This window comes from Epinephelus moara, chromosome 23 (assembly GCF_006386435.1).
Source record: "Epinephelus moara isolate mb chromosome 23, YSFRI_EMoa_1.0, whole genome shotgun sequence".
NCBI classification, from domain to species: domain Eukaryota; kingdom Metazoa; phylum Chordata; class Actinopteri; order Perciformes; family Serranidae; genus Epinephelus; species Epinephelus moara.
The window spans coordinates 33,078,072-33,104,980 of NC_065528.1; the positions used below are offsets into that span (position 1 = coordinate 33,078,072).

Consider the following 26,909-nt stretch of genomic DNA (forward strand, 5'->3'; position numbering starts at 1 on the left):
CTTAATTAGCATTCATTTTGGAGGAGTTAGCATGCTAATATATTAACCTGTATGTCATGTTTGCTGTTGTTTCACAGTATGCTAAAATGTTAGCCTGTACATCTTTTTAACACAGAGACCCTCATCAACATAATTAATTAATATCATAAAACATTAGCCTGTGGATCTTAATTAGCATTCATTGTTGGAGAGTTAGTATGCTAAAATATTAACCACTTTGATCTAAATTAGCATATTAGAAGTGTGAATATATTCTTGGCAATTCTAATGTAAAAATGTGAGAATGCTAATGTTTCACAGTATGCTAAAATGTTAGTCTGTACATCTTGAAATATATTAACACATAAACACTTTATAAATATGATAAAACATTAGCCCTTGGATCATATTTTAGCATACATGCTTAAAAACACGTAGCCCATTTCAAGTTAGCACGCTAACTATTAACCTGTTTATATTAACTTGTGAGTCATATTAAAATTTCACTTAAATTAACACAATAAACACGTAATCTTACTCAAGATACTGTATCAGTGAAAAATTGTTAAAAAGCTAGCATGCTAAAACATTAGCACAACTACATCTAGAAATCAATATGCTTAATATCATAAAACATTAGCATGCAGATCTTAATTAGCATTAATTTTGGAGGAGTTAGCATGCTAATATATTAACCTGTATGTCATGTTTTACTTTTTATCTAAATTAGTATATTAGAACTGTGACGATGTTCTTGGCAGTACTAATGTAAAAATGTTGGAATGCTAATGTTTTACAGTATGCTAACATGTTAGCCTGCACATCTTGAATTAAAAAAAAAAGATAAAAAAACAAAAACAAAAAAACCCTTATCAATGTAATAAAAGTTAGCCTGTGGATCCTTTTTAGCTTGAATTTTGGAGAGTTAGCATGCTAAAATATTAACCCATTGCTTATTTGAAAGTTTTAGCTAGGCTATATTAGCACAACAGAAATATAATCTTCACTTCAGTGATATAAGTAGGCTATAAAAAGTTTAAATACTAATGACTATTAGTTGCTAAAATATAAGCCTTAGGTCTCGCTCTTACAATGTGGATAACATCTCTCAATATGCTAACAAAATGTACAATGCTAATGTTTGTTAGCATGTAACAATCTTAGCCTGTGGGTATTTTTTTAGCCTAACATGCCAAAAAAATGTAAAATGAAACATCAGTGCAAACATTAAACACATTAGGCTGATAATTATCAGCTGTTTGCTGAGTTTCAATTAACAGAACTGGAAATTAAACAATTACAAACTGTCGGCTTGTAACATATTTCTCTGTCTCTGTATCGTCTCCAGGAAACCACATCACTGAGCTGTCCGACACAAACGCAGGCTGTATATCTGTTTATGTAAAACAGGAAGTAAAGGTCAAGTTGTGTGGAGGAAATTGACATTTTGTAGTTTTTGTTTTGTTGTTCAGAGCGGAGCTGGAGGTTGGAGCCACGAACGGGAGATACACACTCAGTCGAGCTACAGTAATCTGATTACTCCCTGTTTGTTTGGTTTCTTTGAGATGGAAGGGAGTTACAGAAACCTGGTGATCACACACACACACACACACACACACAGTTGGGTGTAAACACATGAACAAAGTTTATAAAGTGTTTTTTAAAGATATGAGACAGAGCGAGACAAAGAGACACAACACAGAGCTTCACAATCACACTGATGTTTACTCATCCAGCCGTGTTCACACTTTACCTTCATCTTCTTTTACTTTCTCTTTCCATTTCTCTGTATCGCTCTGTGTGTGTGTGTGTGTGTGTGTTTTGTTGCTGTCTTTTCATTAAACCACCAAATCAATTTTCTCTCTCTCTCTTCCCACAACCCCTCTGAGCTCAAACCATTTCCTGTGTGACCAATCAGTGTGTTTCTGAGGTGTGGTTCCTTTTATTGTGTGTGTGTGTGTGTGTGTGTGTGTGTGTGATAGCTGCTATCTGAACATGCAGTACTACCTCTCTGATTGCAGAACAGTTTACTGCGGCTGGAAAATCAATACCCGACACACACACACATGGATCTGTCTCACTGTACAGTTTCGAGTGTGTGTGTGTGTGTGTGTGTGTGTGTGAGATCCATCCTCACTATTTTTCCCGACGAGAGATAGCGTCAGTTAGCTGGTGATAAAACACTGTGTTGTTAACTTACAGAGGGGCAGATCTACGTACATGTACGGCCTGAGGCAAACTCTCTCTGCAACCTCTCACACACTCTGCAGTCTGTTTCTCTCTCAGCGCGCCACCAAAACTTGCTGCAACTTCAAGAGCAAAAATCCGACAGTCACATCGGTTATTTTTTGGTCAAACTTTTGTGATACAGACACAGAGATGGAAGAAGTATTCAGATCATTTCCTGTGGTGAAAATATTAACACCACACTGTGGAAATACTCCACTACAGGGAGAGGTCCTGCATTCAAAGCCTGATCGAAGTAGAAGTGCTGACGGTGCAGTAAACTCTTCCTGCTGTCGCTGTTTTCCATTTTCTATCATCATGTTTTTGGATGGATCTTCCTGCTGCAGTAATGTGTCATTTTCCTGCTGTAGATGTTTCACGTTTTGCTCATTTGAACTCCTTTATATCCTGCAGTGTGGTTTCATGTACAGCGACGCATCCTCACACAACGGTTCGTATGATATTCTACAAATGAGCGGCTCATCATATTCTATGTGATTGTCACATGTTTGCAGCGTGGCTGTCCTGTGACAAGTCAGCTTTCATGGTGTCCGACAAACAGCCCTGTTTTCAGCTTTGTGATGATTAGAGGTGTCAGTTTGGGCACCCTGAACTAACCAGTTGGGTTCATTCATTCATTTTCATCCGCCTATGCAGGGCTGTGTCTCATGGGCAGCAGGCTCAAAGAAGTACTCTAGATGTCCCTCTTCCCAGCTCCTCCTGGAGGACCCCGAGGTGTTCCCAGACCAGATGAGATCTATAATCCCTCCAGTGTGTTCTGGGTCTGCCCCGGGGCCTCCTACCAGCTGGACCAGGAGGATCCTGATCAGATGTTGAACCATCTCAACATGAAGGAGCAGCGGCTGTACTCCGAGCTCCCTCCAGATGTCTGACTCCTCCCCCTATCTCTAAAGGTGCGGACACACCAAACCGACATCAAAGAACTAGCGGCGATGAGAGCCAACTGTTGCGTCGTCTACGTTGCCTCACGTCGCCCTGTGTCAGTTGCATTTGAACACACTACATGGACTACATCTGACGGCCAAGTAGCACGTACGTTCTGCGCCTGCGTGAGAGAGAGCGGAGTGAGAGAGTGGTACATCCTGTCAGCCGAGGGGTTTCCTATCTGTGCAGCCGAGCACCGCAGCACCTCCACGGACTATTACATCCAGACGGTCCCGGTGTTTCCTCCGCAGGCTCCACTTCACTCAGCTGCCCGATAAACCCGCTGCTTCTTCCCACTTTAACCTGAATAACAAACCAGGGCTCGGTGCTCCGGTTGGATCCAAACGGAGAGCCGGGGCTAGCTCAGAGACTAGCGGAGGCTAACTGGCTGTGCTTCCCTCCGGTCATGCTGCGGCTAACGCTCCGCTAGCCGCTCCCAGCTAGCTCCGGTTTGTTATTCAGGTTAAAGTGTGAAGAAGCAGCGGGTCTGTGGGGCAGCTGAGTGAAGTGGAGCTTGAGGAGGAAGCACCGGTTAGCCCCGGTTTCACTACAGGCAGATTCACTCGCTACAGGGGCGAGGAAATAAAACCTGAACAGCCAATCAGAGTGATCTCTCTCACCGACAAGCTCCGCCGCCGATTCAACATGCTCAATCGGCCGAAAAGCCGCCGACACCGAAGTGCTGACGGTGCGGGACACACCGCAAAAACTAGGCCGACAGACGCTCACCGACGGCCCGACTTTGGTCGACGGCCGACCGCTGAGCCCAGACACCCTACAGAGGAAACTCATTTCAGACGCTTGTATCTGTGACCTCATTCTTTCAGTCACTACCCAGAGCTCATGACCATAGGTGAGGGTTGGGGCGGAGATGGACCAGTAATCTGTAATCTGTAAAGTAACTAAAGCTGTCACATAATGTAGTGCGGTAATAAGATTTACCTCTGAGATGTGGAGGAGGAGAAACTCAACCTAACGTCTGCAACATATGGTGCTGACACAGCTGAGAGCAGAAACTGTTTGGGAAACTCTCTTTGTATTTAAGAACTCTTTAACATCCCAGATTTGAGAATCATCTGTTGGAAAGTGTTGAACTGTCAGACAATCTAACTTCAGTGATCTAAACCTAACTAACCTGAGTGCAGTATGAACGGAGAGAGTTCCCAGCAGCCTCTGAAGTTCCCCTGCAGCTCTACGCAGTGTTTTAGTGTCCATCAACTTATTGTTGTGGTTTTACAGCCGGCGCCTTTACTGTTTTGCTTCAGTCTCACGGCTCTCATTAATCTGCTTTGGAGCAGCAGCAGCTGTTTTCAGCAAACAAGCTCTGATAAAGCCACTGTACTGTACTGTACCTGCTCGGCAGCAGCCAGCTGACAGACTCCGTTAGAGACGAGCTGCTGAACAAAGTGGAACATAAAATGTCAGAAGGTGACTTTAATCCTGCGTGTAACGAGGCGGGCAGCCACTTGTGTACCATTATCCAAAGGTAAAAAAAAACAAGTAGGCCTATGTGACAAACCTTGGAAAATATAAATATTGATCAAATTAGTTTTTTCTTGCAGCTGCGGTTTAAACGAACCATGAGGGAGAGACTTTAAGCAGCAGCTTCTACCTTAATGTGCAGATCAATAATATTGAATAGAGTGGTTTCAAAGAGAGCTGTCTCATATATCCTTTGAAACATCTTTTGAGACATCTTTTGGTTTCATTGTGAGGTTAAACCATAAAGAAACTCAGAAGCAGCAGTGTGTCATTCGAACAACGTGCTCTCACAGAAAAACGTGAAATGCCTGCGACCTCTGAACACGACCTCTCGACACCGTGTTACATGGTGTCGACACAGTGAGGCAGCAAATCTACTTGATTAGGTTTAGAAAAGGTGTTTATGGTGACAATAACTTCATTGTCAGGTGATGTGATATAATTATTGGCACCGGTGCCGGCACCACATAATGCGGTGTTAGGTACATAGAAAGATACCTAACAGATACATATACAGAGATAGACAGCAACGTTGGGCAGTTGTGTCATTACTAGGGTTGTCATGAGAACCAATACTTCGCTACCAAGTCGATGCCAACACGCAAAAAATACGTTGCTACCTGTTTGTTTTTTCGGTACCGTAAGTACAGGATACAACTTTGCCCTCAGCGGGCCGTGTCCATTCCTGTTGGAACTGACGGGAGCAGTATACGTACCACCACTAGCGATGCCTTCGCGTCGCGCTTGCGAACAGTCGCTGTTTACTCGCGTTTTCATTTCAGCGAGCATGTTAACAGGTTAGAGCATTCACACTGCATCTGTTCTACGCGCTGCTCGAGTCGCGCTGCTTTCGCAAGCAAGCTGGAAAATAGAAGACACGCAAATTTTTTTGCACGAGTCGCGAGCGAATGGTTGCGGTATTCAACAAAAAAACACGAGTTTGCGTGTGTTGTGACCTCTCTCGGCCACCGTAGACATCTCGAGACCTGACGGGCACATGTTTCATGCACTCACCCCTTTGTAGTGCTAAATATTAATTCTCCAAGCGCTGGAATAATCACTGGCGTGCGAACCTGTCCACCCTGGGCTTTGGGTCCAAACTCACTTCTTCTTCTTTGGGGTTTATTGGAGATTTGCAAACACAGTGCACTACCGCCACCAACTGTTCGGGTGTGGTTTGTATTTTGACGGGACAGCAGCGGCCGCTGCGCGACGCGTCTGTTTGGTTTTGGTGTGAATACACGTGTGCTGCTGCTACGCTCGTGGATCACTTGTGGTGTAAATGAGGCCTTAGAGTTAAAGTTAAAGTTTGAAACAGTTTTAATAAAGTAGAGAATTTAGAAATACACGAGTTCTGTTTTTTGATTTTTATCGTGGTATCGAATGAGTATCGAGAATGGTGGAAATTCACTGGTGTTGGTATCGACTACTGAAATTCTGGTATCGTGACAAGCCCAGCTATTTTACTAACTTAACTCTTTCATTAACATCAGTAGCTTCACATTAGTGATGTTACTACTATCAAACATCTTTTCAGTCGTGAAGTTGATTAGTTGACAGAGTCGTGCGGCAGCGTCCATAAAAGTTACAGCTCTTTTTCCAGGAAATACTGAAGAGCAGCGAAGTGTTTCTCTGGATAAAAGTAAGGATAATAAACTGAGGAGAAGTCATGTGACTGACACCAGCGCCACACTGAGGCATGTAGACGAGGACGGAGCCTTCTGTCTGAACTCTGCGCTTATTTGTGATCATTTTCTGAAAGCTTATGGATACAGATGAAACGGAGTGTTGTTACCAAAGATCATGGGGCAGTGTAGCGTATTTCAAGAACGATACGCTTGTAAGACATGAAGAAGACATCGAAAAAACAGCAGCATATTTATGACCTCCTCTGCTGTCGCCTCATTTGTTGTTGTGTAAAACTTTTGACTCAGCCCTCTAGTGGCATCTATTGGCTGCATCTATGACATCATAATGTATCTATGCTTGGTACGTAAACGGAGAATAGATGAGGTTGTGGTCATGTCTTTGAGCCCAGGTGTCGTTCATACCTGTTGAGGAGGAAGGCGTTGTCCGAGCAGGTCAGAGCCTCCAGCAGGATCTTCTTCTCTGAGACGGCGTTGGTGGAGTGAAACTTCATCCAGATGAACTCCCACACGTCCTCGTCCATCAGACTCACCCCGGTGCAGTAAACTATGTCTCTGATGTTCGGAGGGATCCTACAGAGACAGAGAGAAACATGAGGCCATCAACACATCTCCACAACAGCTGCTGTGTGTCACATTGTAGGGAAATGTTTGATGTGTCTTCTGTGCAGCAACAGAGACAGGAAGTGAGAACGGGAGTGGACCAGGAGAGGTAATAAAGCTACAGTCCCTGATAAGACACGTCTGCAGGATTAAGCGGGACTCTCTCTGGATGCTAAGAGAGGAATTCTGATTCCATTAGAGAGCTCCATTAAAACCTCCCCTCACCTCTCCTGTGGACTCGTGGTCATAAAATGCAGAGACAGACACTTTCCCACCAACTGGGACTTTGAAAAGTCTCTATAACACTAATTGGCATGTGCACTTTCTTTGTGTTGGGATGCGTTCAGAGTACAAATTATTACAGCAGAGCTGGATGGAACTTCTGTCTCAGCTGTTCTTGATATTTTCCAGATTTGAAGTCAAGCTGTGACACGTATCAACGAAGCTGTCTGATGAGAGATGTTCTCTTAGATACTGAGCCGAGACATGCGACCCTGTCACCGGGCTCGCTTGGCAAACTGGTCCCAGATGAGGAGCTTTGATTGGGTTGACCTCTGAGTGGAGGCTGTGGGTGAACACCTGGTGGCTGAGCTCGTGCCAGGTTTTATGTCTTGTTCCTTTACGAGCAGCCGAGACGAAACAACGTTCGTGTCTGTCTCTGAGTTACAGCCCAGTTCAAAGTCAAAGACACTGGTGTCACGACTGAACTATGGACCTGAACCCAAATGCACGACTCGGAATCAAAGTTCAAAGTAAAAGTTTTATTAATAAAAATACACAAAATGAAAATCACTCCTGACAGAGGAAAAAACCCTACACTAATGGCATGGACACGACGCTGGTTCTCTCACACAAAGGACAAGACGGACTGGCACAGGACAAAGGGAGACGCAGACTATATATACACAAGGTAAGGAAACAGGTGGAAACAATCAGGGGCGGGGCAGACAATCAGACCAGCGGGAAAACACACAGGGGAAGGAGTTAGGAGTTAGCTTTCAAAATAAAACAGGAAATCACAAGACAACATAGACACGAGACAAAACTGATCAAATTAACTTAACATCGTGTCTTGGACATGACAACTGGGAATTTTGACAATATCTCCCACTTGGTGAAAACAACTTTAAAAGATCAGAAAATCCTCATCCGGCAAAAATTTTCTGTTGTTTTCCTTTTCTTTTTTGAGTCTAGTTCACTCTTGATTCTACCGGCAGAACCGTGACCTGGTATACTGCACCTGCCCCGCCACCCACACATATGACCCATGAGTTCCAGTCCATCCTGATCAGTTAAAACACAGATCAGCTCCGACACTGATAGTCGAGATCGGATCAGGACTTCCCTATTGGCTACACAAACTGTGTCTCAGTTTCCTCTGGTCGTCTCCTTCCTGTTGGGGAACGAGGCGGAGCTGGTGGTTAAGGTTGAGCCTCATAGAACTGGAGTTACTACAGGTAACTACTGTTTCTGTTGTTTAATACACCGAAAGTACTGACACACACACACACACACACACACACACACTTGCAATGCCCCAGCTGGTTACTGGCCTGAATCATCACGAAAGCAAAAAGGTGAACATTTCCTTCACACTATGATGTGTGTGTGTGTGTGTGTGTGTGTGTGTGTGTACTTGACCTAAATTGTCAGTAAACCAAAACTAAAAAGTCATCACAATACAGTGAGCTCAGCTGGCAGCAAAAAATATATACTGAACACCGTGTGTGTGTGTGTGTGTGTGTGTATTCTGAGTGTGTGCATAATCAGTGTGTGTGTATTCAGAGTGTGTGTATATACTAAGTGAGCGCGGAGTGAGTGATGCAGGGACAATTACATCATTCACCGACCTGGGAAATCATTTTAGAGATGCTCCACTTAAGAGCAAGCTTCACACACACACACACACACACACTGCTGACTGTGGCGTTAAAGTCCTTCTCAGACGACATCTGTCAAACACTGCGCTGTGTGTATTCATGAATATGAGTGTGTGTAACAGATAACATGATGTCGCAGCTTCTACCAGGTTATTTATCAAGTGTTTATTTATTGAGGCTCCTGTGAGTTTACTGCGACAGCTCCGCTCCGTCCTGTACGGCTACTCTAACTATTTTATCACCTGCCCTCCTGCAGCCGCCGCTGCTGCTATTTCTAATAAAAATAACAGTAATAATGTAGAGTTTCTCCTCTGCAGACGATAAAATGGAGGAGCAGAGTCTCTGGGAACCTCCAGATGGCTCTGATCCCATTAACTAACACACTCACTCTGTGTGTGTGTGTGTGTGTGTGTGTGTGTGTGTGTGTGTGTTTTAACAGTCTGTAGAGAATGTTTTATATCCTAAAGCTCCATCTTTCTCCTGAAATATCTCTCCCTCCCACTCAAGTCTTCCTCTGCATCAGACTCCCATTCTGACAGTAAACATGTCCCTCCACCATCTGCTCTGTCTGTCTGTCTGTCTGTCTGTCTGTCTGTCTGACTCTGCAGTCTAAATGTCACTCTGAATTTTGAAAATCACCGCGGCAGAGTGATAAAACATTTAAAGTACCTGTCAGGTAGTTAAAGTCTGACTGAAGATGGCTGCTGTGCTCTCACTGTGACCGCAGAGCAACAGACATGAGACTACACTGTCAGTCCACACGACTCAGGCTGGAGCAGTTCATGTGTTCATGCTGAAGAATTCACCATTTGTAGGCTGACGCAGGTAAGGTGGAACCAAAGTTCACAAGTGCAACATCTACATAAAAACCTTTATGCTATTCGTGGTTAGCGACGTATGCTGAGGTTAGCACAACAAGCAGACTGATGTGAGTCGACGGAGCTGGGTATAAAGGCCCAGACACCAAACTGATTTTGGAGAATTAGCGGCAATGAAAGTTGCACATGAACACACCACAAAGACTCCAACCAATGGCCAACCAGCACATACGTATTGGGCCTGTGTGAGAGGACATGACTCTCCACACCAGCAGATGGAAGTCGTCTGTAATAGGCCTGGGTGATATTACAGTGGACCAGAGTATTCAGAAATCCTGATGGTATGAATTTCAATACCGTCATAAAAGCAGGCGCCACCTTTTCTATTCAACTCATTGTATGTAGTGCACAGCACAGGCCACCAGAGGTCAGTCTACCATCTCTTCTGACGAACAGGCAGCGGAGACAAAAGGACACAGAGACACTAGCCCCTTTTACACTGCCACAGCAAGCTGCGAGCGTTTAGACACACAGAGCCGGATTGGCGAGTTGATCCGAGGTGCCCAATTTTCCGCCTCGTAGGGTAGACATATTGGTGGAACCCTTTTAGTTTAAACAGACCGAGGCGGCCTTCTGCAACGGGAGGGGCTGTTGATGACTTGTGGGAGGAGCTGTTGATGACTTGTGGGAGGAGCTGTTGATGACGCCGCACGTGCGAGCCACTGGCGGTGGATAAACAGGAAACAGCTGATAGCAGGAATTAGTGAGCAGCTAGTAGCAAGAGGGAAACACAAACCTGACAGACACTGTAAAGATGAGCAACTGGGGAGACAAGGAATTGCGCGCCCTCCTTGTCCTCGCAAACGAAGAGGCCATTAACCGTCAGATGACGGGGACGGTGAAGAACGGGCCGACTTACGAGAGAATCGCCGAAGGACTGACCAGCCGCGGCTTCCCTCCCACGTCACTGTTTACGTCACACGCTGAGCTACACGTTTTGTTACTTGCTCACGCCCCCCATTGCCCCGAAAAAGGCACATTCTGTATAAACAAAAGTAGGTAGGCGGCATTTTGCTGCACTCCCTGATTTTGTTTTTATACTGCCAATGCTGAAAAAAGACTGATTGGACTTTCCTGCAAATTTGCACAACCCTTTAAAAAGGGTTACAGAGTGGTAGAGGAATAACACCTGGGCCACGCTGGCTGCATGAGTGGCACGTGTATGTTGCATCTGGTGCACAGGTCTGCAAACAGCCAGCCAACGAGCGAGAGAAACCATGAGCAAAACTGGATGTTTTACACATTTAAATCTGTGAATTAAAGGTTTATTTCAACCAGACTGGACGTTTGGTCGGTGGAACAGTAGACTGACTAACTGGATGAGTAACAGGAGCATTGAGATGGTTTTGGCTGGTTTTATTTTGTTTCTGCTGAGTTTGAATTAAGTACGACTTAACGAGGAGATTCAGCCAGTCTCAGGTCTGTGACCAAGACAAACAAGAACTCAGCAGCTGTGCAGTTAGTTGTTCAGTTGTATTTCTCTGTTCTTCGAACCAAAACTAAAATGTAACAGTGGATATTTCTTCCCTCTGGTGCGACCAAAAGAAGCCGACTACAGGTGTGAAGGCAGCCTTGGAAATCAAGTGTTTCTAGCTGTTCTTAACACTTGAAGGCAAAGTGATTAACAGCCCATAATAGGCCGAGGAGAGACGTCTCTACTCGCAGTCGTTCATGGCGTTGAACTCAGGTGTTGACATGAAAAGGCAGCAAATAGTTCAAACCAAGTTTCCTTTCTCAACGCTCAACAGCTGACAGTAACATCCTGAAGTGTTCATGATGTCAGAATTTTTAGCCTCAGAAAATCTTTGGTCTTTGGTGTGTTCGTCAGTTTTCTGACACTGAAGTGAATCCGAGCGATGTGGAGACACCATCATCATCATCATCATCATCATCATCATCATCATCATCATCATCACAGGAGAAACGTGCAGCAGTAATGGGGGCCCAGCGGTTCATTGTTGCCCCGGGACCCCCCGCCAGGTTAATCCATCAGTGGCTGCAGCTCCACCAAGATACATTTGAAACAGCTCTTTTTTTTGGATCCATTTAGACGGTTCATTTACAATAAAGCCCCAGTGGGACATGATTCATAATCCGGAGAGATGTGGGCTCTGCAGTAATTACACTCTTTGTCCTGGACTGGATTTTAGCCAGAGTCACATTACAGCAGGTGGTTTCCTGACACCCTGTTCATGCAGGAGACGCAGGTGTGACGCAGGTCTGCTGTTTGACTCATTTCAAAGCCTTTTCTCTTTCTGTCACTGTAACTGTAGTTTCATACATGTCGCTGCAGGAGCACAGAATTAATGTACTGAGAGTTACACAGGTGCTGCATTAACTTACCTTTCATGTTCTCTCCTTTTTTAATAACAGAGCAAAGTCAGACGAGCGCTCTCCTGCCAGAGATTTTAATTAGAAACCAAAGAGCAAAATACATGTCGGCATCGTGCGTTACTGCGAACCACAGATATGTTTCATTCACATGTTATTATGGAGCCAAGACGCCACTTTCTACGGCACTATACCGGCAAGAAATGCAGAGATATCTCCTAGAAAAACTAAACCACTGCTTGTGTCACTATCCCGGCAGAAGACGAAGCACTGTCTCGGTAAAAACAACTGCTTTTTATGGCACTATTGCAGCAGGAGATGCAGCGAGGTCTTGTTCAAAATACCCTGCTTTTTGTGGCACTATCCCGACAGCAGACGCAGCAATTTCTCAGTAGAAAACAACCACTTTCTATGGCACTATCTTGACAAGAAATGCAGAGATATCTCGTAGAAAAAATAAACTGCTTTTTGTGGCACTATCCTGGCAGGAAACAAGCAACAGGTCACTAAAGAAACCACCCACCTTTGGTGCCTGAACAGCTGCTCAGACACGACAGTGTCCTGGTAAAAACAGACAGGTTTGTTTGTTGGTCCTGAAGCATGGTCTGCAGCCTGGCAGGCGTCTTACAGCTCATATACAAACATATGAAACGTACATATGTGACTTATTCGTGTTATGCAGAAAAGTACGATGCCAAAAGTTTCCTCTGGGGACCGGGCTTTTAATTATTGTGGCACTCTGATAAAAAGCAGGTCTGTAATGAATGCTGGTGCACTGGGAGGAAATCCACATACATGTGATCCTCAGATTAAAATCACTGAATAGAGCATGGAAAAAAAAAGTCACCCCTGGAGAGATGAGTCCTTCATGAATGCAGATTTATTCGGCACCTTCCCAACTCTGAAAATGGAGTGTTTCCAAATTACTTCCCAAATTTGAAAAGGCCACACTCTTGTTGTCGTGAGGACAGAAAAATGGAGCTTTTCCAAAAAGTGCTGCCATATGGTCGTCATGTGAACCGCTCCCTTGCCGCCTGCTCTGCAAACAACAACTTAACTTTGAAAGCGAGAGGACTGGAAAAGACATTTGGTGTAAAGGGCAGCGAAATATTCGGCTGCAGACGCTGAACTTTGAGAAAACAAGTTGTAAACAAGAATCTGACATTAAGTGAGGACGCGACCTGCTCCGTCTCTCAGAGTCCGCTCATAAATGTGGCGGGTGGAGTGTGAAACGCTGTTTAATTTAGCCTTTTTAATTTAAGCACCCCTCTTATCATGCACTCCCTGCTGTCCTGTACAGAAACACCAGCATCTGTTTCTGTTTAATTTGCTGTTTGAAATCTAATTTTGCAGATCTCGTTAAGGACCCAGAGGGAGCGAACGAGCCAGGAGCACATGAAAGAGAAACAGTTAAAGGCAGACAGGACGAGACGGAGAAAAGAGAAGAATGAGAAGTAGAATAAAACAAATGGATGGATGTGAAGGTGGAGCTGCTGCAGTGCTTTTTGTTTTCACTTTTACCTCCAGAGGTTAAAATTAAGAGCCCAACGTGAGCTGACTCTGGGTGTCAGAAATGTTTACTCTGCTGAGATACTTAGACTTTAAGAAAATGGAATAATACAATATATTCAGCAGAAAGTTTTTGCCTGAAGCAGCTCATATTTTTTCATTTTGTTTGTGAGGCTTCAGGTGGTGGAGCTGCAGCGACCAGATTTATTCTGGACTTTAGTTTTACTCCAGTCAAGACAGTGTTTTACATTTATACACCATTTAAACCTGCTGTTATCACACATCTTGGATCACAATGGACCCCTCTGTGTCTGTCTGTCCACACCTGGCATTAAAGTGTGTCTCCATGTGTGTCTCAAGTGACTGCGTGTTCCTGCTCTAGATGCAAACACACTCATGAATCATTTCCTTTATCATGAGACAATGTCTAGATAAAACAACCACTTCATGTCACACTATCCCTGCTGAAAGACAGGGACAGGTCTCTAAATGACACCCACATTTGGTGCCTGAAAAAAGCCGCTGAAAACGCAGCAATGTTTTGGTAAAAAAAAGAAAACACTGCTTCTCACGACAGCATTTAAGCAAGAATTGCAGCGATTTCTCAGAAACAATCAGACGCTTTTTGTGTCACTATCCCGGTGAAAAAACAGCGATGAGTTGCAGCAGCTCGGTCCATAGAGACTTGGCTTTGGAACTAAAGTCCTCGTCTAGACCAACTGTGGAGCGTGGACTGGTAGCTGGAGAGGTACCAGTCCACCAGTGCCCTTGAGCAAGACACCAAACCCTTAAGTGTTCGGGGCACCTGACCGAGGCAGCCCCCTCATTCTGACATGTCGCTGTTTAATACATACACACGTCCTGTTTGTGCATGTGTGTATAATTCGGGACAACAGAGTGAAAATATTGAACTTGCCCTCCAGGATTAATAAAGTATATCTTCTTCTTCTTCTTCTTCTTCTCTACAAAACTCCCACATTTGGTGCCTTAAAGCTGCTGAAAGCACAGCCATGTTTTGTTAAACAAACAGTTGCTTTTCTTGGCACCATCCCAGCAGGAAACACAGCGAAGTCTCTGCAGAAAACAACAAAAGAAATACATTTCCATTATTGTATGGCAAGCGTCGCAAGGAGCCTACTGCTGCAGAGTGTGAGCCCAGTGCCAGGGACAGCTCGTGTGGCTGCACACACACAACTATCCAAGCTAGTGGTCAAGTTTGCAGACGACACGACCATTGTGGGTCTTATTAGTAACAACAACGAGGCAGCGCACAGGGAGGAAGTCTGGACACTGTCTGCCTGCTGTAAGGAAAATGACCTCAATGCAAAGAAAACCAAAGAAATAATCATAGATTTCAGGAAAAACAAAAACACACTTCATACTGAGCTGCACATTGACGGGGAGAAAGTGGAGTACACACTTCTGAAGACCTCACATGGAGCCTTAACACCTCACACCTGATCAAGAAGGCCCAGAAGCGTCTCAGAAGCGCAACAGACTTCCTCGGAAGCTGCTCGTCAACTTTTACAGATGCACCATCGAAAGAGTACTAACTTATGGGTGCACAGCCTGGTACTCCAGCTGTACCGCAGCGGAGAGAAAAGACCTTCAGCAGGTGGTTAAAACAGCTCAGTGGATCGTCGGCTCTCCACTCCTGCAGCTGAGCAACATCTACTCAAGCCGCCTCCACAAGCGGGCCTCCAACATCCTTAAGGACCACTCTCACCCTGGACCTTCCCTGTTCAGCAGCCTCCCTTCAGGCAGGCTGAGAACCATCCGAGCCAGAACCAACAGACTAAAAAACAGCTTCTTTCCAAGAGCTGTGGATTCTCTCCTCTGACATAAACACACACTATTCTCATAAAACACACGTACACTTACCTGACGAACAGTACAAGTGCATTATCTATTTATTTATTACCTCAACCTATTCATGCTTTTTTTATGCTGATTGTTGGAGCTGCAAATGAAATTTCATTGTGTTTTTTATGCAATGACAATATCTATCTATCTATCTATCTATCTATCTATCTATATCTAGCTGCTGCTGCTGTGTTAGCTTGTGCTAACCCGGTTTGTTCTCACTCCCAACTCGTCAACTACCGCTGCTTTGTCAGTGATGTCGGCGTCAGGGTGTCTGTGTCTGCATGCAGCCAGACTGAGACTGACACTGTCATTAAGTAAATCTGTTTCAGCACAAAGTAAGAATCTGTGTTTTTATAGCTGCGACCTCCAAACACACAGAAACATTTTGGTTGTTTTTGGCATTATTTTTCATTCCTTCCCACCTGTGGTGACACAAGGGTTAAATAAAGACAGTCAGCTGCAGTGTATGTGTGTGTGTGTGTGTGTGTGTGTGTGTGTTGGAAGACTGCAGTGGGATTAGGATCCTGCAGGTCCTGTGGGACCCAACACAAATCTTGTGGGAGCAGGTGGTTTTAACTTTGCTGCCTCTGAGAGCGGCTGTGGACTGATCACTGAACAGCACCACCAGGCACAGGAGCCCAAAGTGTAACGTGTGGCTCAGAGACACATGCTCTGACCAGGAGGAGACTCAGAACGACCACAAAGTGATGCACAACCATCACAGTCTGTGTGTCTTGCCCCTGTGTGTGAGAGGTGGTGGGGCCCTTTGCATATCTGCGCCCAGGGGCCCGTTGTCTCTTAATCCGCCCGTGGCAGCAGGAGGTTAAAAGCTGTCTGACGTCTGGTGTGTCATATATGTGGAAACATGACGCAGGATGTGAGAAACATTTCCATGTGTGCAGGTGAGAGCTGCATGAAATACATATTAATTACATTAAAGTGCTGCCAACTGTGACTGACTGTCACATGCTGTACATGTGTAATCAGGCAGCGACCAACCCTCTGGGCCACGAGTACAGAGCAGACACAGGAGCTGAGGGAGCAGGATTAATAAAACAGTCCATGCACAGCCGTGTGTGTGTGTGTGTGTGTGTGTGTTGGTACCTGTTCTTGTTGCTGGAGATCCAGTCAGAGATGTAGGCGACGGCCTGACGGTGGCACTGCTTGTTCCCAAAGCTACACGCTAACATGATGAGCTCCCGCTGTAACTCCCTGAGGACAGAAAACATCAGGTTAATACAATTCTTTCGTCTGTCATCAGATAATTAAATTAAAGGAACATTGTGATATTTTACAAAAGCCTTTCTCATGGACGGTGGATTTAAGTTTCATCTCTGGATCAGAAACAGTTCCAGGACTTATTTAGCGTAGCTTAGCACAGACTGGAAACAGGAAGAACTGTTGGTGTAGCTTAAGTTGGTTTATTTGTTGCCTGATAACAGCTGACTGTGAGTAAGACGGCGATCAAGAGGAGCTAATCTGCCTTACCGATAGAATTTGTTTTGTTCCTGAAAATGCCCCTCGAAAGTTGTAGATTCAAATCAACGCCTCAGCCGGCTGAGATCGCTTCAAGTCAATTTATATATATATATGTGTGTGTTAGTCAGAGTACCTCTGAGGACATTTCAGTCTCCATTTTGTTTGATATCTGGTGTCAGAAAAATGTTGCATATTCCTGAACCGGTGTTAGCGCCGTTAGCTTGTTTTCTATATTACTTGAACGTCACTGTCACACTGAACTGGTTCAGCCTCTCAAACTGTTCATGGTAAAAAGGAACAAACAGGCTAATATTAATAGTGAACAGCCAAATATGATTCATCTGACACAATTCTGAGTCATGTAAAGCCAAAGAAAACACATTAGGTGGAGGTCATATCATATTCAAGGAGTAGACATTTATGCATCAATGTCAGGAGCCCTGTTTAAACAGGAGTTGTGCAAATTTGCAGGAAAGCCCAATCAGTCTTTTTTCAGCATTGGCAGTATAAAAACAAAATCAGGGAGTGCAGCAAAATGCCACCTACCTACTTTTGTTTATACAGAATGTGCCTTTTTCGGGGCAATGGGGGGCGTGAGCAAGTAACAAAACGTGTAGCTCAGCGTGTGACGTAAACAGTGACGTGGGAGGGAAGCCGCGGCTGGTCAGTCCTTCGGTGATTCTCTCGTAAGTCGGCCCGTCCTTCACCGTCCCCGTCATCTGACGGTTAATGGCCTCTTCGTTTGCGAGGACATCGCATCAGCTCCTTTTTTACGTCTTCTTCCATCGCTGCTGCAGCTTTACAATCCTCCATGTTCCCAGATGGTTCTGGTGATCCATGGTTTCTGGTTGTGGAATGATTTAACTGTCCACACATCCCGAACTCAACAAGACAGCTGCAGGGTCGCTCTTACAGTACGGTGAATCAAAGGATCTCACAGTTCCTGATATCCTGTTGGAAACTGATGCAACATGGAGGTTGTCCAGTTTATTTCCAATGTCTGTACGCTGGCTATCAGGACGCTAGTTCAGCTGGTGTCCATCCTTCTCCATCTTTCTTTGGTGTTTACTGATGTACCATCAACACTCGCAAAATAAACATAGGAGCCTAAATTTAGCACACATTTAGTGAAGCTGACAGAGAGGCGGCTGGAATGGTCCACGCCACGTCATGTCAACATGGAGAGGCAGTGCTTCGTTTTTATGCACCACGAATGGTGATTTTAGTTTTGGCCTTCTTTGGTTTTATCTTTTCCTTTGGTGACATTTGAGTTTGTTTCATTCTCCTGAGACTGAAGACGGTTCTGTGTGCTGCTGCCTTTTATTAATTAAAATATTCATTAATTTCTGACACTGCACTGGAACTATTGTTCTCGTATTTTACGCCTGTCTTACAATATTTCAACTCACTTTTATTTCCTACTTCCCGACTCTTTAATGGCATTTTTAATTGCATTTAATTGTCCTTTTATAATGTGTTTCTTCAGCACTTTGTCTCGATGCTTTTGATGTTTTATGTTTGAGCACTCTGAGCTGCCTTGCTGCTGAAATGTGCTGCAGAAACTGACTCGCTCATATTCAGTGAATATGGTGAAAGGTTTCCTGTGAGGACTGAACGTTGTGCTAATGTGGTGTTTTATGATTTGTTCTTCAACAGTGAGAGCAGGTGTGTTTGGAGACGCCCACACAGTCTGATCACTGCGACCTACAGCTCTGAGCTTTCTGTTGGGTGATTAAAATAAACCCCTCAATGCTATTAATGTGTGTGTGTGTGTGTGTGTGTGTGTTGCATACTCAGTCTGGTAGGATGCCTGCAGCACGTTGCCCTCGCTGCCGGGGCCGTTTGTTGGCCAACCCATCTGATGGTACCGTGATGCAACCTGCTTCAGCACATAGTCCTGATAACACACAGAAACACACACACACAGATTTAAGAGTTAATCAACAGGCATCGGGGCGTCAGTGCTGCAGAGACACTGCGCTCAGCTGACACGGAGCCGTTACTGACGGACTGATTGATTGACTGAAGGACTGATGGAGATAGTAATTGATCAATGGGGTGTTTACACTGAACAGGCTGTACTCATCCGTGCGGTCCAGCAGTTTGTCCAGCTGGTAGAGCGCTCGGCTGGCGGAGTGCCACGGCAGGAAGGACGACTCCTCCGGCAGGTAGCCAATCAGCTGCAAGGGGATGCCCTGTGGGAGGTACCCGGCCCTGAGAGAGAGACAGAGAGAAGACGTTTAACACCAAGCTGTCACTTCACAAACAGCTTCATCTTGGCCCAGTCATACCAGCTCACACCACAATGTTCTCTTCTTCTGTGGTGTTTTTTCTGTTGACTGGTGAAAGTGAAGCTGGAGACAAGAGACATGGTGAGAGGCAGAGTGAGGATGAACATGGCTGGAATCAAGTATCAGTTTCATGGTCTGGGACAGGACTTACATGCCAACGTCCTCATTTGGAGCTCCGCCTGGATCTTTGCATGGAAAAAACACTGTAGAATGGTCATACTTTGAGCAGTCTTCTTCAAATTTGAAACAAGTGTTCATTGATAGTGTGCCTACAGCCCCACAGTGTCATTTACCTGCTCAGATGAAGCCACAGACAGTTATTCATCCTGAAAAACATTTTTTATTTTATTTTAGGCAAAATCTTCAATTTTTTACTGACTTCAGAGGCCCATTACTCTGTCTCTGTATCACCTAGAGTGTTTCTGACACTTTCACAAGAAACTTCAGAGAGTTTTCTTTCTGGCAGGACCTCATGCATGCATGTAGTCAGAGCGGTTCAGAAGCTACAGTCATTTTAATTTGGGTATGTCATTTTAGGCGTTTTTGCTACAGAATGGGGGTGGAGTGCAAGAGGTTAAACCAAACACAGACTGAGGAGTAAAAACTTTGAGGTCACTCTTTATTGTAGTGACTGAAACACACTCGTTAGTCTCTGCTGTCTTCAGGTCGGTCGATTCAGCGTGATGACAGACACAATCCCCCAGCTGCAGAGTGAGGGAACATTTTGTTCAATGGAAACTTTGGTATTAAACTATTTTCATTACAAAATAAGAGCACTGAACAAACACGTTCCTAAAAGGCAACGGGTCACAGCAGGGTGTAAAACTGAGCCTCACCTGGGCCACACCTGGGCCACACCTGGGCCTCACCTGGGCCACACCTGGGCCACACCTGGGCCACACCTGGGCCTCACCTGGGCCTCACCTGGGCCTCACCGGGGCCTCACCGGGGCCAATATGCTTCATGATATAAAGCTCATCACCTTCCATCAGACTTCCTCTTTCCTCACGGAGCAACTGCTGTTGGTTTGCTTTGTCTACAGACATTTCCTCACTCCCACACACACAGACATGACTGATTGACTTTCACCTTCATTTGGTTATTTATCATTATTTTGTAAATAAATAAGCTTTTAACTTTTTGTAAACTTGTCTCACATCCTTGTTGCAGCCTGAGAGCTGGGTTGTAACAAGGCCTTGACGCATCAAGCCGAGGGTCGTCCGTTGGTCAAAGTTGTGCCATCAGTGAGCATCTAGTTGTGTCCCACAGCGTTGGCCCCCATCAGGCCCAGTCGGCTTCTTTGAGACCGATTCAGCATGTTGAATTGGCGTTGGCATAGCAGAGCCTGTTGGTGAGTGATCTCCATCTGACTGTCAGCTGAGCTCAGGTGAGGAGCAGAGAAGCGTCCAGAGGGAGTGAGATCAAAACCAACTTGTTCCATGAGGTCAGATTATTTTTCTCTTCAGCAGAAACGTTTCCTGATGGTTTGTGTTGTTGTTCACTGGCGCAAACGTGCTAACTGGCTAACTAGCATCAAGACGCTCTTCCTGTTTCCCTTTTTGAACGATGAATAAAGACGTGCTAGTTGGCTGTCAGTTGTAGTCTTTGTGGTGTGTTCATGTGCAACTTTTTGGCCGAGACACGGCAACATCAGGTAAACCAGCAGAGGGGCACCATCGCCGCTAGTTCTCTGAAGTCAGTTTGGTGGGTCTTAACAATGACTGCATTTATTTACAACAGTCGTACCAGGAAACAGAACCAACACCACCCAGCTGGCACCAGACATCGACATGATATCAGAAGGACGTTGGACTCTTGCATAGGACAGACACTCAAGTGACCACCTGTGGGTCCAAAACCATCGACATCACTGAATATGTTTGATCAGAACAGCTCGCCAAAAACATGAAACTGAGATGAATAGAGTTAAATAAAAGAAGAAGAATTTTTGGACCAACTTGTTCTGCACTGAAATATTTTATAACTCTTTCTGGACTCTGAACTGACACACACAGGTGCACTCTGGGACATTAATTCAATTTGAAGCCTGATCCTGATGTACGTCTGATCTCTAACCCTCAGACTGAGTGTGTGTGTGTGTGTGTGTGTGTGTGTGTGTGTGTGTGTGTGTGTTAATAAACTACAGTGCGAACACATTAAGAAAAACTTGGCCTCTAAATGCCACCGGAGCTATTTAGCTGCTCGGGTTACATCCACCTCCTCATGAATATTAACCAGCGTCCTTTGTGCTTTCATTAACATTCATGATGTTTGGATGGAGGGGGAGGGGGTCCTGCGTCGACCTTCAGCCCCACCCACAGCTCATGAATAGTAATGAGACAGGCAGTCGAGGACAGAGAGTGAACTCAGAGAGGTGATGCTACTTTTATTGGTTTTATTCGGATTATTGGTGTTGGAGTGACCGCGGAGACATTTATGATTTCACAGCGACCGAGAGTGAGCGCTGACCTTTACCCAAGAGCTGTCAATCAAAGTGAGCGGCAGACGCACAGAGGAGATGATCTCATGTTCTTCTACCAAAATTGTTTTACGGACTGTTTTATTAATTTACAGACAGACAGACAGACAGGCTGAGAGAGAGACAGCCCTCCACTGAGAGTTAATCTGTTTGAGATAAGACTCTCTAAGTCTTTGAGCAGCCAGCGAAACTCTAAACTCCAGACCGTCATATTTCCATAATCTGCCTCATATCCAACCTCCGCACGCTCATCTCCATTCCCATCATGCACCTGGCCTCCGAGACCATTACCATAATCCATCCAGTTTGCAGCAAACTTCCTGTTTAGCTGACGAGTGATGATATAAAACACGGAGGCAGCCGGAGGCACGGCCATGGCAACAGCATCCAGCATCATTTATCTGTTTATTCGTCCATCACTTGTTTTCCCATTTTTCAACTTGCAGACGCACACTGTCACGCCACGCTTAGCACATGTGATCTGTCGTCAAGGCAACAGCTTCTTATTCTCTGTGAAGGTCTTTTTATTTTCTGCCTTTTTGTTTCTCTGTGTCTCTGTTCTTGCAAATGTTCTCCTTCATTTTCCAAAAAATGTGAAGAGACAAAACAAAGAAGCATCATGGTGGAGCGGTGATCTGTGATGCAGAACAAGAACAATGTTTCCTTCTGTTTTCCATCTCTCTGTATCGTCTACTATTAAAAAAGGCGTTTAAATATTCTCTTCCAAGAATCTTGTGGAGAAAACCCACGCTGACACAGGGAGAACATGTCAGAGCACCTGGAGGAAACCCACGCTGACACGGTGGAGAACATGTCAGAGCACCTGGAGGAAACCCACGCTGACACGGGAAGAACATGTCAGAGCACCTGGAGGAAACCCACGCTAACACAGGGAGAACATGTTGGAGCACAGAAGGGCTCCAGCCGACCGGTGGATTCAAACCTGGAAGCCTTTTACTGTGAGGTGACGTCCTAACCACTGCGCCACCATTTTCACTTCAAACTGATTTCCTGAACGTTCCTTCAGCTTTTTCTCAATTCTTTTTTCAAAAACATTGAGCAAATGTAATTAACAAGGGATCTGAAAATGAGGAGGGGGGGAAATGCTTTGAAAACTAATTTATGTACTTTGGGTTTGCGTCAGTGGGACATGTACATGCTGCTCCCCAGAGGTTAAACCCTTTTGATTTTAATGACTCCATCATGTTTCCGCAGCAGCACCACCCTCAGGACGAACGTCACACTCTCAGTCCCGTCCCTGGTCGGCCTCTAGGGGCCGTCCTTCTGTTCACACAGAGCCAGGAAAGTGACGAGATTATAGATTTTTAATTTTCCCTCTCATTTACAGTCTGCGTGTGTGTGTGTGTGTGTTGTCGTCTTAACGAGCTCATTAACTCGTTAACATCGTTAAGGGCCAGTTAATTGTTTGTCCATTAGCCATTAGCAAGGCTCAGTGGAGAGCTAACGAGGGACTGCTGCGGTCACACACACACACGCACGCACACACACAGAGAAAGAAGAGAGGCGACATCCATCACCGTTTAAGCGCACACTCACAGAGACACAGCCATTTATTACTGCTAAACTGCTGCTAAACTAGCTCCACACACACACACACACACACAGTCCTGCCACCACCAATCAGCATTTAGTGCCGTGTGGTTTGCTTCACGTCTCAGCCAATCAAACTAAGCAGAGGAGGAATCAGCATTCCTGAAGTTAACTCAGAGATCAAAGATCATCAAACTGTCGTCAACTCAATGATCAGAAATCTGAAATGTGAAAAAAGCTGAAATAAAGAACGTGTAATTTGTCACCAGCAGCTTTTCTGCTTCTGACCTTTGTGCTGAGCTCGACACATTCAGGACGTCTCAGGAACTCATCTCAACCTTCTCATGTGACTCTGGGTGAGAACACGAGATCATTAGGACGTAATAAGTTTGTCTTGGATCAGTTGATCTCAGCTGGGGTCACATTTTTGTACTTTGTGCCTTAAGTTGTACCAGCAGCATCAGCGCTGTACTTACCAAAGTCATTCCTGACATTTCAGAAGTTTGAAACACTTGCTAACAAGAAGTCAGACAAGGCAACAAACGCACTACCAAAGTACACCTGCCAAATGTATCACTGCACAGACAGAAGCATTCATCTACTGCTAGCTCACCTAGCACCCCTGAGGAGGACGCCATTAATGTTTACATGTCACGCTGTCACGAGCACGAGACTCTCATCGATGAGTAGTAGTTCATAATTGAAACCACAAAATATCTCCACACTGCTCGTCTGTAGTGATCCAAGTGTCCTGAAGCCCCGACATGAAAAGCTCACGTGTGTGTGCTTGCGCGAGACCGTGAGACATGGGCACCGCCTTCATGTGTGCTCACGTGCTTTTGCTGGTCTCGCCCACGTGAGCGCGGTGCCCAGAGAGGCAGTCAGAGCTACAGGCTACAATGAGGCTAAAAACAGAGTTCAAATGAGGTTTTTCCAAACAACTTTTTATGTCGGGGCTTCAGGACACTTGGATCACTACGGACGAGCAGTATGGAGATATTTTGTGGTTTCAATTATGTGTTTTTGGACGTTTGAATCTGGGGCGCCGTCAGCCTCCATTAGGTGGAGTTGTGTTGCTACCTCCTCTCCCCTTGGATCTCTGCAAGTGATGTGAGGACTCTAAAACTTCACCTGAGCCTCCCTCGGCATATGGGTGAGTAGATAATGGCTGAATTTTCATTTTTGGCTGCACTATCCCTTTAAACTATAATGGCAAGGGGCCGCGCATCATGCTAACGTTAAAGGACGACTTTTTTTGTTGGTTTCTGACACCAAGTCACTGCCAAGTGCTGAATTTCGAAAACTTTGGAGTGAGACCGTGCTCGACAAGATCGGAGTGAGAATGTGTTGTGTGTCACAGAATGGATAGACATGTTACGTAGACATGTTGTTTCAAGACGTGGACATGAGGTCTACGTCTTGAATGTTTGCACCGTCAACCGGCATCAGTTTCTAAAAGGTCCACACAGACACTGGGAAGTCAAAAAGTTGAAAACTCCTGTAATGAAAAGAATCACGATGCCGCTGACAAACAGCAGACCTTGGCATCATGTCTTTCCTCAGTGGACTGTGACCGGTGGGCGGCGGTGTTGTTCCTCAGTGCAGCAGCCGGCAAGTGAAAGACAGAGATTTGCTGTAATGCGCTAATCTTGCTCTGATAAACAGTAAATTCATCACAGTAGGTGCCATCGTAAAACTGACTGGGGGGGGCTTTAAGTACAGGACTTGAGTAAATGTACTCAGTTACTTTCCAATGCTGGATAGATCCAATGAAAACAGTTGAAATGAGGTCTCCTTTTGAAATGAAACTCTCTGAACTACTCTAAAGAAAAACCTCATCATAAAACAAAACCTCTTCGTTGTTCAGTGTTGCCATGGTGACAGATGCAGGCTGAAGTAAGAGCGTCTCCCCGCTGTCAGTTTGAATATTAAATGGATCTGTAGTTTCTTTTCCTGTACAGATGGAAACCTCCTGCTGAGCTCCTAACTCGCACACACACACACACACACTGGAGCAGAGGTCGACATCTCAGTCGTCTCTAGCTGCTGCTCATTCAACATGACAGAGGACAGATGGCAGAGAGACACAGATACAGAAGAAGGAAAGAGAGACGGGGGAGCCTGAGTTATAGGGCTGGTGTCAGAGTAGATTTTGGTTACAGCGCTGAAAAAGCTTCAGGCTGAAAACATCACGATGAGAAACGGCACCCTTCTCTACCTCTGCGTGGCTGCAGCCTCACTGATCGCTCATTCATCACCGAGCCTCCGTCTGGCTCAGGTTGGTTTTGGTTCCCTTTTTGTAAGTGCTCTTTTCTGAATGCAGCAACATGGATTGGTCATCGCACAGAGCCTGATGTGATCCTGTCACTGTGGGATGACATCTCTACCAACTACAGCTCTGACAACACACAGAGGACACTCTGCTATCTGTCACCGTGGGCTCATTCCAATATTCCTGACCAGCACAACTCCGTCATCGCGGCCTCCTATTAGGCTTGTGTGCATGCTGAAGAAGTGCTGGAGGTGTGAATGCAACAACATAGTTTGTGTCTGCAAGTTCCCAAACTGCACAATTAAAATGACACTCAGCCCTTTTTGACAGAACAGCTCCAGGAGCTGCAGAACCAGAGGAGCTCAACACTGTGTTCAGCCTCACTGACTAATACTGTGAGAACTTTTCAGATTAGGCAAAACGGATTAGAAGATGATGATGTTTGAAGTGCAGTTTGTCAGTGCTGATCTCAGTGCTGCCCCCTGTGGTCAGAGAGCAGAGAACTTTAACCAAAGTTGATGACGAGCGACACAAAGATTCAATTTATGATTCATTAAAATCACTTTCAATCTGTTTCAGTTTTTAGAGGACGTCAGTGAGGAGGACTAACAGGTGGGTTTGTCAAGTGTTCATCTGGTTAAAGCTGATTGTCAGTTGGAAAAATTCCCTGGTTACCATGGTAACAGGAAGCCTTTTAATACCACACTATAAAGTGTTTGAGCTCAGCCCAGTCGGCAGAAGAAATGTTGGCACTGTACCTTTCTGCAAACCACGTCACATTTCTACGATTGATACGTAACTCAACACTGTTTCCAGAGAGGTGTAGTGTCTGAGCTGAGCTGTCATCAGGGGGTGTGTTAGATGGGGGATGGCGTGCCACCTAGGCGAGACAGCTGCCAAGCTGCAGACCACTGTTCAACACCAACAAATAGCAAAACTGTTTTTTAAGAATGCATTTACCGCGTGTTTTTTTAGCCACTAAACATGGGTGTTTTTTAATAACCTGTCATGATGTTTCCCAGGGTATCTGCAGGTTTCAGTAAGTTAAATTTAAGACTTTTTAAGACCTTTTTAATGCCACCTTGAATGGAATTTAAGACCGAAAAAACTATAAATATAAGCGATGGTTGGGGGATCCCGCTGTACTATAACCAATGCTTAATTTGTAAAATTAGAAGTGGGGGAACACTTTTTTAAGCGGCACTAGAGCCGCTTCACTGCGCAACTCCGAATGGAATGGTTGTGACATCTAGTGTTGTCACGTACCAAAATTGGGACCCACGGTACGATATACCAGTGAAAGTATCACGGTTCTGAGTAGTATCACGATACCACAGCGAAAATGAGGCAGATGTGCCTTTTGTCATTTATGAAAAGATAAATCACTTTTCTATAATACATCAATGATATTTCAATGGAATAAATTACTTATTGACTTATTCATACTTCAAAAACAGCATCAATCAGTGATTAACATAGGGGGGATCAAAAT

General features: G+C 45.0%; 1 protein-coding gene across 1 annotated transcript in view; it reads right to left on the reverse strand.

Annotated features, from left to right (window-relative positions):
• Nucleotides 1–26,909, reverse strand: part of LOC126384989 (thyrotropin-releasing hormone-degrading ectoenzyme-like) — a 264,660-nt gene that overhangs the window by 10,167 nt on the left and 227,584 nt on the right. The window contains exons 14-17 of the mRNA XM_050036465.1: nucleotides 18,891–19,038; nucleotides 18,618–18,721; nucleotides 16,450–16,557; nucleotides 6,684–6,851 (exon numbers count right to left, since the gene is read on the reverse strand). Of these exons, the coding sequence (XP_049892422.1) occupies nucleotides 6,684–6,851; nucleotides 16,450–16,557; nucleotides 18,618–18,721; nucleotides 18,891–19,038 (528 nt within the window). The remainder of the gene's footprint in view (nucleotides 1–6,683; nucleotides 6,852–16,449; nucleotides 16,558–18,617; nucleotides 18,722–18,890; nucleotides 19,039–26,909) is intronic.